Source organism: Myotis davidii, unplaced genomic scaffold, assembly GCF_000327345.1.
Source record: "Myotis davidii unplaced genomic scaffold, ASM32734v1 scaffold341, whole genome shotgun sequence".
Classification (NCBI taxonomy): Eukaryota; Metazoa; Chordata; class Mammalia; order Chiroptera; family Vespertilionidae; genus Myotis; species Myotis davidii.
In genome coordinates this window covers 143,282-156,102 of record NW_006291021.1, presented here as the reverse complement: position 1 = coordinate 156,102, position 12,821 = coordinate 143,282, and the positions used below count along the sequence as shown (strand labels likewise).

The 12,821-nt window shown below is 49.0% G+C and overlaps 1 protein-coding gene across 3 annotated transcripts in view; it reads right to left on the bottom strand.

Annotated features, from left to right (window-relative positions):
• The window catches only part of LOC102752848 (phospholipid phosphatase 1), a 6,763-nt gene extending 1,450 nt beyond the window's left edge, over window positions 1-5,313 (bottom strand). Inside the window, exons 1-2 of one of the 3 annotated variants that reach the window (XR_001513928.1) lie at window positions 4,541-5,313; window positions 3,616-3,759 (exon numbers count right to left, since the gene is read on the bottom strand). Coding sequence is in view for 1 of the 3 variants with exons in the window: in XM_015564276.1 (XP_015419762.1) it covers window positions 3,616-3,717; window positions 4,541-4,609 (171 nt within the window). In the remaining 2 variants the exon portion in view is untranslated. Of the gene's footprint in view, window positions 1-141; window positions 894-3,615; window positions 3,811-4,540 lie in introns of those variants that run through there. The other 2 variants (XR_001513927.1, XM_015564276.1) reach the window with 2 other exon arrangements.
• Window positions 5,314-12,821: the final 7,508 nt, after the last annotated feature.

The window sequence follows — 12,821 nt, the reverse complement described above, 5'->3', positions numbered from 1 at the left end:
CACACACACACACACACACACACAGCACACTGGGGCCTTCTCCCACCCCTGTCCCTGAAATGGGCAGATTTCCTATTTTACTAAAGCAAGAGGCATGGCTCCCCATTTCAAGAAAAGGGGTGGGACATCCTCCTATTTTACCTCAGACAGGGGCAGGAGTTCCAAATCTGAAAGAGGTGGGACTTCCTGTTACCCAGGAAAAGGGTTGGATGGCGCCTAGTTTATGTCAGGCGTAGGCAGGGTTTCCTGTCACCTATCCGAAAGGAGCAGGACTTCCTATTACACCAGGAGAAAAGGATAGACCTCCTGAATGACTGAAAATGGGAGGACTTCCCTTTTTACCACAAGAAAGAGGCAGGATGTTCCCTCTGTTTGAAAGGGGAATATTTCCCAACTCCCCCAAAGCGGGCAGGATTGCTTCCTGTTTTATGCATGTAAGAGGTGGACTTCTTTGTTCACTGGAGGAGAGGGGATGCTCTTGTTGCATGCCCAAGGCTGAGAGGCTGGCATTTCCCCTCTTCTGTGTCAGCAAGGGGTGAGCCTTACCTTTTCCTCGGGGAAAAGATTTCTTCTATGCCACCGAGCAGCAAGATTCCCCATTTCATTAGGAAAAGAGGTGGCACTTCCTCCTGCCTTAGGCCTGTAATGGGTGGGGTTCCCCACTTTGCCAGAAAAAGGGCTGAAGCTTGCCTGTGGCACCTCACTGCTGCATGGGGTGAAAGTGGCCGGCCCCTTACCATGCAGATGGAGATGAGAAGACCATGGTAATGAGTGCTGAGTCCTCAACAATGTAATGAACCACCAGGGTGCATGTGATGGTGGTTTCATTGCAAAGATGACCCGGATGTGGGGTACCAGCAAACTGCTCTCACTCAGCTGGGTGGGAATGCTGACTGCAGCGGGCAGACAAGACCCTACTCAGGGACAGGTCACTTGAGCTTACTCTCCTTAGGCATTCTGGGTTAGTTTGTCCTCCCTACGTCTCCACAATATGGACATGGTGGGAAGGTAGGGGGAGTGGTCTGGCCAGAAGGCCAGAGGTGGAGAGAACCCCAGGCACCTTTCACAGGCAGATCCTGTGAATGAGGTAGGTAAGGAGTTAGGATAATGAGGGGACAAGGGTTCACTTTTTCTGTGTCAGTCCTGATGTATGTGTGGATGATTGTGGCAGTGTGCATGTCTATGCATCTGTGTGTGTGTGTGTGTGTGTGTGTGTGTAGGTGCTTATGGATATCTATGTCTGTGTCACCTGCTACAAGAGTTATGTCTCTGAGCATGTCTGTTTCCTAGTGTGGCTGTATGAATATATGTAGATGTATGTTTCCTGGTGAATGTGTAATTCTATGTAGCCGTAAATTGGTGTGAACTTTCTTGTGTCTTTTTTGGTGTGTAGGAGACTATGTGGCCACGTATTTTTGGAAGTGTGTGGTTTGTTCTGGCATGCACACCTGTGTGCTTGGGGATCTACATGAATGCAGATACACATGACTTGGTATGTGCACACGTCATGCCTCATGTGTATGTATATTGTGAATAGGTGTTTGTGGTGCACATAGGTGCATGTGTGGGTATATATGCTCTTTTTTGTGATATCAGTGTATGTAAGATTATGCATGTGTTCATGGATGTGTGGGTTGTGCTGGAGTGTGCACAACCCACACATCCATGTCTGGGATCTGTGTGTGTGTTCATGCCTATCTCTATGGCTCTGTGGCTGGTTGATCTAAGACAAGCATGTCAAACTCAAAGGCTAATATGGGCCAAATACACAAGGTTTAAATTTATGTGGGCCGCAAAAAACCAAAAGCTTCAATCTTCATAGAAACGTAGGTTTATTTCGATAGAGACATGCTGAATACAAAGGGCTGAAATAAATACACCCCTACTGGTGATGTGCCTGCAACTCACGGTACATACCCTTGACTGGAATCGAACCTGGGACTCTTCAGTCCACAGGCTGACGCTCTCTCCACTGAGCCAAACCGTTTAGGGCAATATTTTTTCTTGAACATTAACGTAACAGACACTGAATAACTGCACAAATTATTAAGTGTAATGCAAATAAAGCTATTTTTCTTGTCCTCCATAAGCGAAATATTTCCTGTTGCTCACACCAAACAAGTCAGTCTAAGACTAATGACGTGGCAATCGGCTGCTAAAATATTCGCTGTTAGTATTAGTGGGGAGAAATGGTGCGCCTGCGTGTAAGACACGTAAGGGAAATGAATGCATGATTATAGTAATCAGTCATTAGAGAATGTTGTAGTTCGTTATTAGTAATTATGTGTAACAGGATATTGTAAAAATTAAGTTACAAAATTTTTATTAAAACGTCTCTTACATACTGTTATATTGGCTGGGACGCAAAAATATTCATTGTGGGCCGCATGTGGTCCGCAGGCCGTGACGTTGACATGCTTGATCTAGGAGATATTGGTGTGAATGTGTGTGAGCAGGGTCCAGGCCCCTGACCCCACCATCTTAAGGTCAGGAAGGGCAGGGGGCCTGTCTCCAGCAGGTGCCAGGCTCTCTGTTAGGCCCATGCACTCTTATGAGCCTACCTCCAGGCCTGCCACCCTTCTTTTGACCCTGTCATTCTCTCGCCCACTGTAGATTGGTGGAGCTAGGCAGTTGGAACCCAGCTGCTCACAGCTCCCAACTCCCTTCCTGGGCTGGAAGCTCAAAGTGTCCCAGCCTGGACTCTCCTCCCCAGCAAGGGGGCTTTAGTCACTAACTTTGCCCACTAGGATATACACACATAGTCACAAAATGTAACAATATACTCACAACACACATAGGTCCATATAGACCCAGACACACACTTAACTACGCAAATACCATTGGATCCACTCCCAACCCAGATGCATGAAAAGGCTCCCATAGACCAAGTGTAAGCATAGGACACAGTAACCATACCTCCCCCAAGCCAATACAACACAACACACAACACAGACCCAAACACACACACGCACACACATGGAGTCACAGATACACTCTACACCCTGTACATACACAGCCAGACCTAGTTGTATGCACACACAGAAATACACATGCATGAGCACAAATATGGAATCATACATTCACATGAATACACATATAAAACAGACAACCCCCAGACACATAGATGGAACCAGATATGCAACTCAAAGAGTCATACAGCAGATGTGTTACAGAATTATACACCTGAAACCTATTGTAATTTTATTAACCAATATCACCCCAATACATTCAATATAAAAAGACATACACTAAATAAAACAGTATGAAAAAACAAAAAGACAAAAATGGTTGAAGGGAGAAGATAAAATCATGAGACTGAAAAAAAGAAAAAAACCCACAGCCAGCTGCTGACCCCAGCATCCAGACCCAGGAAGACAGGTAAACACACAGAAGTCACTTTTGTGTACAATCCCTTTCTCTCCCATTCACACAAACACACGCTGACCCAGACATCCCAGAAATACGCTGATGAATGCACAGATGTGAAGACACACCACAGTCTCCAGTCTAGCCGCCCTTGGATAAGACAGAAAGACAGGCAGACAGACCCCTCCACGGCCTCACGGGTGTCTCAAAGCTGGGGGTAGGGGGAGGGAGGGGAGGAAGGAGGCTCACCCAGCAGCAGACATAGCATGTCCACAGCACCAACATCTTGGCGGTGGAGTGTGGCAGGGAATGGGACGGGACTGATCTGCGGGGGTTCCTCAGCCACAGGCACTGGTAACCAGATCACCATGTCGGGCAAGGCCCATTAACACCCTGTGTGATAAATTTATCGACTGTGGGTGTGGGGTGTGTGTAGGGGGGCGCTGCCACCCGGACTGGTATTAGAGCCTCGGACTGGTATTAGAGCCTCGCGGGGCTACCGCGGGAAGAGGCGGGCTGGGCTGGTGCAGACCACGTGGGCAGGGGCAGGGTCCCTCTGCAGGGCGGTAGTTAGACGGCCAAGAGGAAGGGGCTTTCCCTTGGAAGGGCAGGGCTGGGGAAACTGAGGCCTCTCTCTGTCCATTAGCTAGGAGGCTCCATCCCACACCAGGAACTTGACAAAAAAAGGTCTTGATAGTGTGGGTGGGGCCTGGAAGAAGATAGGGCGGCGCACAAGGGGAGGAGCCTAAAGGAATGAGACGAAATGGTCAGACCCACCGGCCGCTAGGTCCCCAGGGAAGTCAGATTAGGGTTGGGGATGGATTGAAGGCTCGGCCTGGGGAGCAGGCACTGGGCTCTGGAGAGGTGGAACCCAAGGAAGGAGGGAGGATTTTAGACAGGAGTCCATGGAAGGGCGGAGCCTGGGGAGAGGGGGTGCTGGACCAAGAAAAATAGAAAAGTGGGTGAGGCAGGAGCGTGAGCAAGAGGCACCTGACCGGGGAGGTGGGCAGGGCCCAGGGAGAATGACGGGGAAGTGGGTGGTACTGGGGGGGAGGGGGGAGGAGAGGGTTGGCAAAGTGGGCGGGGCTTAGCTATAATGACGGAAAATGAGCGGGACGGGGGAGTGGGCAGGGCTTGGGGGGACCCGGGTCAACCCTGGAAGGGGCGGGCCCACCTTTTTCAGGATCCTGCGGGTCAAAGTGACGTCGGAGTTGGCGATAACTCTATGCTGGAGAGGCCACATCTAGGGCGATTCCTTGGTGGTCATTTGCTGGCTGAGATCCATTGCTGGGCGGGACGGAATCCTTCCCTCTGAGTCAACGATCGCCCCGCCCTACCGGGTGCCCTCTCTGCGCCTCATTGGTCGGGCGCGGACCAATGGGAACCCGCCTCTGGTCTCACTTTGTCTTCTCGGGTTCCAGCCCAGCAGGAGCCCGGCGGGACCTGGAGCGGCGTGGAGTAGGGGCGGGTGAGGGTCTTCTGTCCCGCTCCTGCTAAACTCAGCTCTATTTAGCGTCAAGGACCCTGCCTTTCCCGGCCCCGGACCGTCCGCTGTTCCCTCACCCCACTCTCCTTCCTCTGCAGGCCTTGGATTTGAGGCGGGAGACCCCAGATGCATCTTTTCCTCCTTTCAGACGCCCTCTAGACGCCCTCTCCTCGCCAAATCCGTGCAGCTCTGGACTGAAGCTCCTGGTCCACCAGGGGGCGCCCGCGGCCTACACTGGGCGCTGCTGATGAGAAAAGGAACCCGGAACCGGCTCTCTCTGGAGCACGCCCAGGCTTTTCTTCCCTCCCAGGCGTGCATCTTTGCTTTTCTCTCCTAAGCTCTAAGGGCCCCCACAAAACTTGCAACCAGGGGAGAAACAGGCGGCAGTAGCTCATCCGGGGCTTCCCCCCTGAACCTGTTTCCAAGGCCCCCTTTTCTCTGTCTTTGCTGTGAGCTAAAAGCAGCCCACCGTGGCTCACTTCTTTCCTATAACATTTCTAGCCAAAGCAGAGCACTGCCAGGCTTTTTCCCAGAGCGGAGTATTGCTAGGCTCTCTCCTGTTGCTTCTACACCAAGCCCCCAGCGGTCCCCAGCTTTAATAAACATCTTCTCTCTCTCAAAAAAAAAAAAAAAAAAAAGAAAAAAGAAAGAAAGAAAAGGGACCCCGAGGTTCTTCGAGGGCGGGATGGGCACTCAGAAGGAGAGCCTGGATTCCTTTTAGAAGGTGGAGGATCTTGGGCGGTTTGAAGGATGGAGCCTGGGTCTCTACTGTGGGAAAGGCCTGGGTTCCTTGGGTTGTGTTACCTTGCATTTTGTGTCTTTTGCTGGTCTCTGCAGATTTGCCTGCTGTGTCTCCGCCCACCCCAGAGTGTTTGAGTCCCTCTGAGGCTTTGCTTTAGTGGGTATATGTGACCATGGCCATGAGTGTGTCCTTGTGTCTGCTGGTGGCTAGCTTGTGTGTCTGCTCTTGTGTATCTATTATTGTCTCTGGGCATCTGTCTCAGTGTGTGCCCGTTTTGTGTAGCTCCATGTCTGTTTTGGTGTGTGTGTGATAGTGTGTGCGACTGCTCTGTTCTCCCTGTGCTTGATGAGATATGTCCCTGTGTGTGCTTGTGGGCTAGCTTTGGTGGCTGCTCCTGTGTGTCTATAATTATAGGTATGTGTCCAGATGTGTGTGTAGATTTGTGTGTGTGTGTGTGTGTGTGTGTGAGAGAGAGAGAGAGAGAGAGAGAGAGAGAATTTGTGTAGGTCTCTGTGTGTGTCTGTTTCATTTGTATAACTGCAATAGGGGTGTCTTGTACCTGTCTTAGTGGCAGTTGCCTCTGGGAAAGTTGGAGAGTCCCTTCCAGGTGGTAGCCCAGCTGAGACTTCCTTCCGAGGGCAGGCTGGCTTGCTTCCCAGCAGAATGAGCTGGCTTCTCACAAGGGGCCCCTCTTAGGGGTCCCTGGGGCCCTGCTCTGGTCTGCCTGGGTGTTCCCCATCTCTATATTACTCTGTCCTTACCAGGGAAACACCATTTCCTGTCTTTGATGTCACTGGGGCTAAATTTTCCCTTCCAAAGCATTCAGGCCACTGGTTTCTTTCTTTGTGTGTGTGTGTGTACTTGACCACTATTCCATGGTTAATACAGAAACCCCAAAACAAACAGTAGCACATGGAAAATGCAAGTGGGTGAAAGCACATACAGCAAAAGGCCCAAATTCTCTCAGCCCAAATCCCACATTTCTTTTATACCTTCCAGAAATGCACTCCGCAAATGTACCTCTGCTCTGAAACAAACCCCACATTTTGCATGTAGCACTTTATTTTTTAACCCTTAGAGATTTCTGTTAGCCCCAAAGAGATGACTCAACCTTCACACCTGTGATTACTGAACTGATTTTCAAACAATAACCAATTTCACTTTCGATTATTGTTTTGGCTATTTTCATCAGAACATCTTTGCAATAGATGTCCACACTAGTTTTTGGATCCTGGTTGTTCATTCACAAGATCAACCCCTGCATACAATCATATAGAGCTACCAGACTGTCAGCCCCATCGGCAATCATGATGCCTACTGTATGCCAAATGCTATTGATTCCCTATTGCTTTTTTTTTTTTTGATTCCCTGTTGTTTTTTTCTGTTCTTTTGTTTGTTTGTTTTAATTTTTATTGTTCAGATTATTACAGATGTCCCTCTTTTTTCCCCCATAGCTCCCCTCCGCCTGGTTCCCACGCCACCCCAGGCCCTCGCCACCCCACTGTCCGCGTCCATAGGTACTGCACACATACATGTAAGATCTTTGTCTAATCTCTTCCCGCACCCCCCTACAGCCCCCTTTCCCCCAAGAATTGTCAGTCTGCTCCATTTCCATGCTCCTGATTCTATTACATTCACCAGTTTATTCTGTTCATCAGGTTTTTTGATTCACTTGTTGATAGATATGTATTTGTTGTCACTTTGTTGTTCTGATTCCCTATTCTTGACAATAATCCTGTGAGGTGGTCACTATTGTTAGCCACACTTCCCAGATAGGAAAAGCAAGGAACAGAGAGGTGAAAGAATTTGCTCAAAATCATACAACTAGCAAGAGGCAGAGCTGGGATTTGAAGCCCCACAGTTTGGATCTTGTGCTATTTGTTGTTTCTCAATTAGAAACACATCTGTGAACACATGGAGCCCCCTTTCCTTATCTCTGAATACGAAACATCACATTGGAAACACACAAGTCCAAAGTAGCTTGGGATGCACCCCAACTCCACAAAGCTTCAGTGTTTGTTTATTTTATTTTATTTTTTTTATTCATTTATGAACCCCAAGAAGGAGTTCTCCTGGGAGATGAGTTTTATTTTTTATTTTTTTAAAATATATTTTATTGATTTTTTACAGAGAGGAAGGGAGAGAGATAGAGAGCCAGAAACATCAATGAGAGAGAAACATCAATCAGCTGCCTCCTGCACATCCTCCACTGGAGATGTGCTCGCAGCCCAGGTACATGCCTTTGACCGGAATCGAACCTGGGACCCTTGAGTCCGCAGGCCGACGCTCTATCCACTGAGCCAAACCGGTTTCGGCCAGTGTTTGTTTTTTAAAAAGTATATTTTTATTATTTCAGAGAGGAAGGGAGAGGGAGGAGAGAGATAGAAACATCAATGAGGAGAGAGAATCATTGATTGGCTGCCTCCTGCACGCCCCCTACTGGGGATCAAGCCCGCAACCTGGCCATGTACCCTTGACCAGAACCAAACACAGGACCCTTCAGCCCGCAGGCCAACACTCTATCCACTGAGCCAAACCAGCTAGGGCAAGAGTGGGCAAACTTTTTGACTCGAGGGCCACAATGGGTTCTTAAACTGGACCGGAGGGCCGGAACAAAAGCATGGATGGAGTGTTTGTGTGAACTAATATAAATTCAAAGTAAACATCATTACATAAAAGGGTAGGGTTTTTTTTTTTTTTTTTTTTTTAGTTTTATTTATTTCAAACGGGCCGGATCCGGCCCGCGGGCTGTAGTTTGTCTACGGCTGAGCTAGGGCGAAGCTTCAGTGTTTTGCATCACCATGCCTTGCAACATTTACACAACACGACAGGTATGCACGTGTGCTGGCCCTGTGTTTTCCCGGCCTATCTAGGACCCAGCTTTTTGAGAGACTTGACTAACGTGGGCAAAGTAATTCCCCTCTCTGTACCTCTTTTCTCCTTCAGCACATGTTACCACTCTCACAGGCCTCATTGAATTCTTTCCTTTCCCCTTTCTCTTTGTCTCAATTCACATCCCCTGCCCCCCAATTTGGTCCTTTGCTCACTAGCTTGTACACTCACTCAGCAAACATCACTACCATCCTCTGTTAGGCTTGGCCTCTGCCCTGGGGGACACAGAGGATCCAGGACAGTAAAGTTGACATTGGGCGAGGCCACATCCAGGGGATGGGGACAATGGGAAACCCAGAGAAAAGGAAATGAAGTTTTCTAGAAAAAAATCAAGGCACACCTCTTGGAGTAGGTGCCTGTTTGTTGGGCCTCAGAGGTAGAAGATGGGGGCTCCCCCTTCAACGACTTCCTGCCCCATCCCTCCCTTGAGCTCTATGATTGTTGAGCATGAGGATTCAGGCCCTACCCCTAGCGATGAGGAAAATGGGCCCACGCTCACCTCAGGGAGACAGCTGAGCACAGAGGTGTTAGGAAGGTAATGCCCACAGCTCCATGGTGGGTGGGGCTGCCTGGCTCAGATGTCCCAACCACAGCTGCACGTCATGGTGCTCCCTGGCTGCGGCCTGAGCCTTCCCCAGGCTGCCAGACTTCGTTTCCCCTCCCTGGAGGGAGTGAACAGAGCCATACTAAGCCCCTCTGTGTGGAAAAGGGTTTCAGAACACTCACTGTGCCTCTTTGGTTGAGTGACTTCAACTTGTGAGGTCAGTTTCTGCATCCACATCTTGGGATGATGGTGTGCCAGAGCTGCCGAAAAGATGCCGCGAGCATGACCGCTCCTCACCTTTTCTGAATTCTCGCAAAGTGCCTGTCACTGCCTACAGCAAGCTCCCCACTGCCCTTTGAGATCCACTATTGTTCTCACTTAACAGATGTGAAAAAATAAGGCTCAGCAAGAAATTTGAGAGCTGAGGCGGCCAATATTTTTCGAAAATGGTCCAGAGAGAGTAAATATTGGCTTTGTGGGCCAGTCTCTGTCACAGCTACTCAGCTCTGCTGTAGTATTGCAAAAGCTGCCATCAGGCAATATGTAAATGAAGGAGTGTGGCTGTGTGCCAATGAAGTTTATTTGTGGACACTGACATTTGAATTTCATATCATTTGTATGTCAGGAAATAGGCTTATTCTTTTGACTTTTACCAGCCACTTAAAAACAAAAGACAATCCAACAAAAAATTCATAGTTTTCAGACTGTCATTTGTTGATCTCTAGAGCTGATGCTGTTAATTGCTGTAACTCATTAACTTACTCACTCATTCCATAAATATTACTGAGGCTTGTCATTCTCTAGGCACTAGAGGTAGACTGGAAACTAGCCGTTGAAGATGCTCCTCTTCAGGAGATAACACTTTTGTGGAAAAAGTAATAGTAAGCAAGTAAATAAGAATATTCTAGATGGCAGAAAGCGCTAGTAAGGAAATTTGGTGGGTGATGCAACAGGGCTGAGGGAGGGGCACTTTCATTTGGGTTGTCTGAGATGGTGACCTTTGGAGTCCTCTGAATTCCTCTTTTTGTTCTTTTTGTCAGCTTAGGCAATCTTTGTCTGCCGCCCGCTGTGGGCAAGGGGTTAATAATAAACAGATTGGCTTCTCAGCAGGGCAGTGATATCGAGGGGAGGGCGCTGTGGCCTCAGCATGTTTAAAGCTTTCTTCCTGGTCGGTCAGATTCCTCAGAGATGGGTCTGTCAGCGTCCCATCTTCTGGGTCCCGATGCTGAGCGGGGCGAGGGCTGTGGTGGGGAAGTTTTAGCGCCTGCATTCAGGTTCACAGGTTTGCTCAATAGTCCTGTGTTCAGAGAGATGTTTTCGGTCGATAACTGCTGTTCCTCTGACCAGAAACACTGCTATTTCCGCGCTTTGGAGGACAAAAGAAAACAGATACTTTCCCACCTCGATGAGAAGTGTCAAAAAAAAAAAAAGGATCTATTTCAAAATGGAGCTGGAGCTGCCATGTTAGAGAGACTTCCGTGCACATCTTATGTCTCAAACCTTTGGAAAGTTAAAAAAAAGGGCCAAATAATCTTGGGGCTGGGCTTAAGAAGCCTTGTTTCCCCCCAAAAAACTGTTTGTAAAGAAAGCAGGTATAGCCTGGCTGGTGTGGCTTAGTGGTTGAGCGTTGACCTATGAACCAGGAGGTCAAGGTTCTTTGAATCCCAGTCCGGGCACATGCCTGGGTTTCAGGCTCGATCCCCAGTGGAGGGCACGCAGGAGGCAGCTGATCAATGATTCTCTTCCATCATTTGATATTTCTCTCTTTCCCACTCCTTTCCTCTCTGAAATCAATAAAAATATATTTTAAAAAGAAAGCAGATAGAATGACTTACTGGACTAAAAATTAAACACACTGTTTAGCGTTAACAACACTGTTAAATGTACCAATAGAAATGCCTTCCGCCTATTGATGTAACTGTCCCCCTTCCCTTCTCATAAATACCCCTTGCCTTTGTCTCCTAAGTGGGAGGAAGACTGGTTTTCTGCCTGAATTGGTGCATCCCGAATAGCTATTCTTGTTTATTTCAAATAAATGCTTGTTTCCACTCGCTTTAAGAGGCCTTTTATTTGTTGGTTAACCGGAGAAACACTGATGTCTCTTTTGGGAACTGACTTTCAGTAAACTCTTCTGTTTTAGTGGCCACCCATCACCCCCTCCTTCAGCGGCGGGAGTCACCAATAACTGAACTTTGGGGGATGGTGCTGGTGAAATTCCAAGAGGCAAATAATATTTGGCTTTCCACCCTGCTGGCTAGCCATCTTGTTTTGGGTTTTATTATTTTTTTTATTTTTTTATTTTTTAAATATATTTTATTGATTTTTTACAGAGAGGAAGGGAGAGAGATAGAGAGTTAGAAACATCGGTGAGAGAGAAACATTGATCAGCTGCCTCCTGCACGCCCCCCACTGGGGATGTGCTCGCAACCCAGGTACATGCCCTTGACCGGAATCGAACCTGGGACCTTTCAGTCCGCAGGCCGACGCTCTATCCACTGAGCCAAACCGGTTTCGGCTTGTTTTGGGTTTTAGAATAATCACTGAACTGTCTCTGCAGTGGGGTTTCAGAAGAGTAAAGTAAAGGCTGATGCCCCGTTCATCATCTAGACCCAGAAGGATGGTGGGAGCTGAGGCTGGCTGCCAATGTGGAGAAAGAACATTCCAGTCAGAGGGTCTGCAGGGGTGAAGGAACAACGTTGGTCCAAGGCAGTGGGTTCTCCAACTCGGGCAAACCTCGGAATCTTCCGGTTGGCTCATTCAAACACCCGATTGCTGGGCTGACGACTGGGCTTTTTCCGTTCCCAGAGTGTCAATAGACAATAGATGGAGGTGCTAGAATTTGCATAGGTGATGCTGTCGCTCTTGGTTTGGACACCACACGTCTTCGTTATAAACCATTTACATAACGGAAGCATTTAGCACCTTCGCATTAACCTGAGCCAGTATCATTATGGTTTTTCTCTCTGTAATTCCCCAGCAGGGCCCAATGCTAGAACTTCGAGCCCAGTGTGGCATCCTATACCCAAATCCCCCTGCATTTCCTGGCCTGCTGGCGGAGGCCTGAGACCAACTGCCCAGTCCATCTTCCCACTGGGTCCTGGAGCAGCTCAAGGACTGACCAGTGTCCACCCGGCTGGTCTGGGCAGAGCAGGGCTTTCTTCCCATCTCTCAATCCAGGGTTGCTTCCTCTTTTGGGTTTTGAGTTATGGCAGCTTCTCTGCTCCTCCTCCCACCCCCGCCCGAGTGAAGGGAAATTTGAATTTCCTCTGTCTCACTTGTGTCCTTTTCCTACAAGGGGAATTTCTCTACCTGGACTCTCCAGCCTTCCGCTTGTGGGGTCCAGGGGGGCTCCTGACAGGAAGCGGTCTAGGTGGGTGGGTGGGGGCAGGCCAAGGAAGGGCTAGGGTCCCGGAGAAGTTGGGAGATGGAGGGGGGCGCCCTGAGTATGGCACTCAGGGTTCCACTGGGGAGTTTTGCTCCAGAGGAGAAGGCAGCTGAGGCCTGGCTGTCCTCTGATGGTTCTGCAGGAATACTGGATTTAGGGGATCCCTGGGGGGACCTGGGTGGGAGTGACAAGGAGGGGAAGGAGATAAAGTGACAAAGAGGTTCAGAAAGTGAGAGCAAGAGACAGAGGGAGGGAGAGGGGAGAGAGGAGCGGGAGGACAGGGAGGGACACAGAGACAGGGAGGGTCAGAGCCAGAGACACAGACATAATAAGGGATAGAACCACCCCGAGACCCGGCCCAACGCAGGCAATCAATGGACACAGGGGCAAATGGGGAGAGACGCAC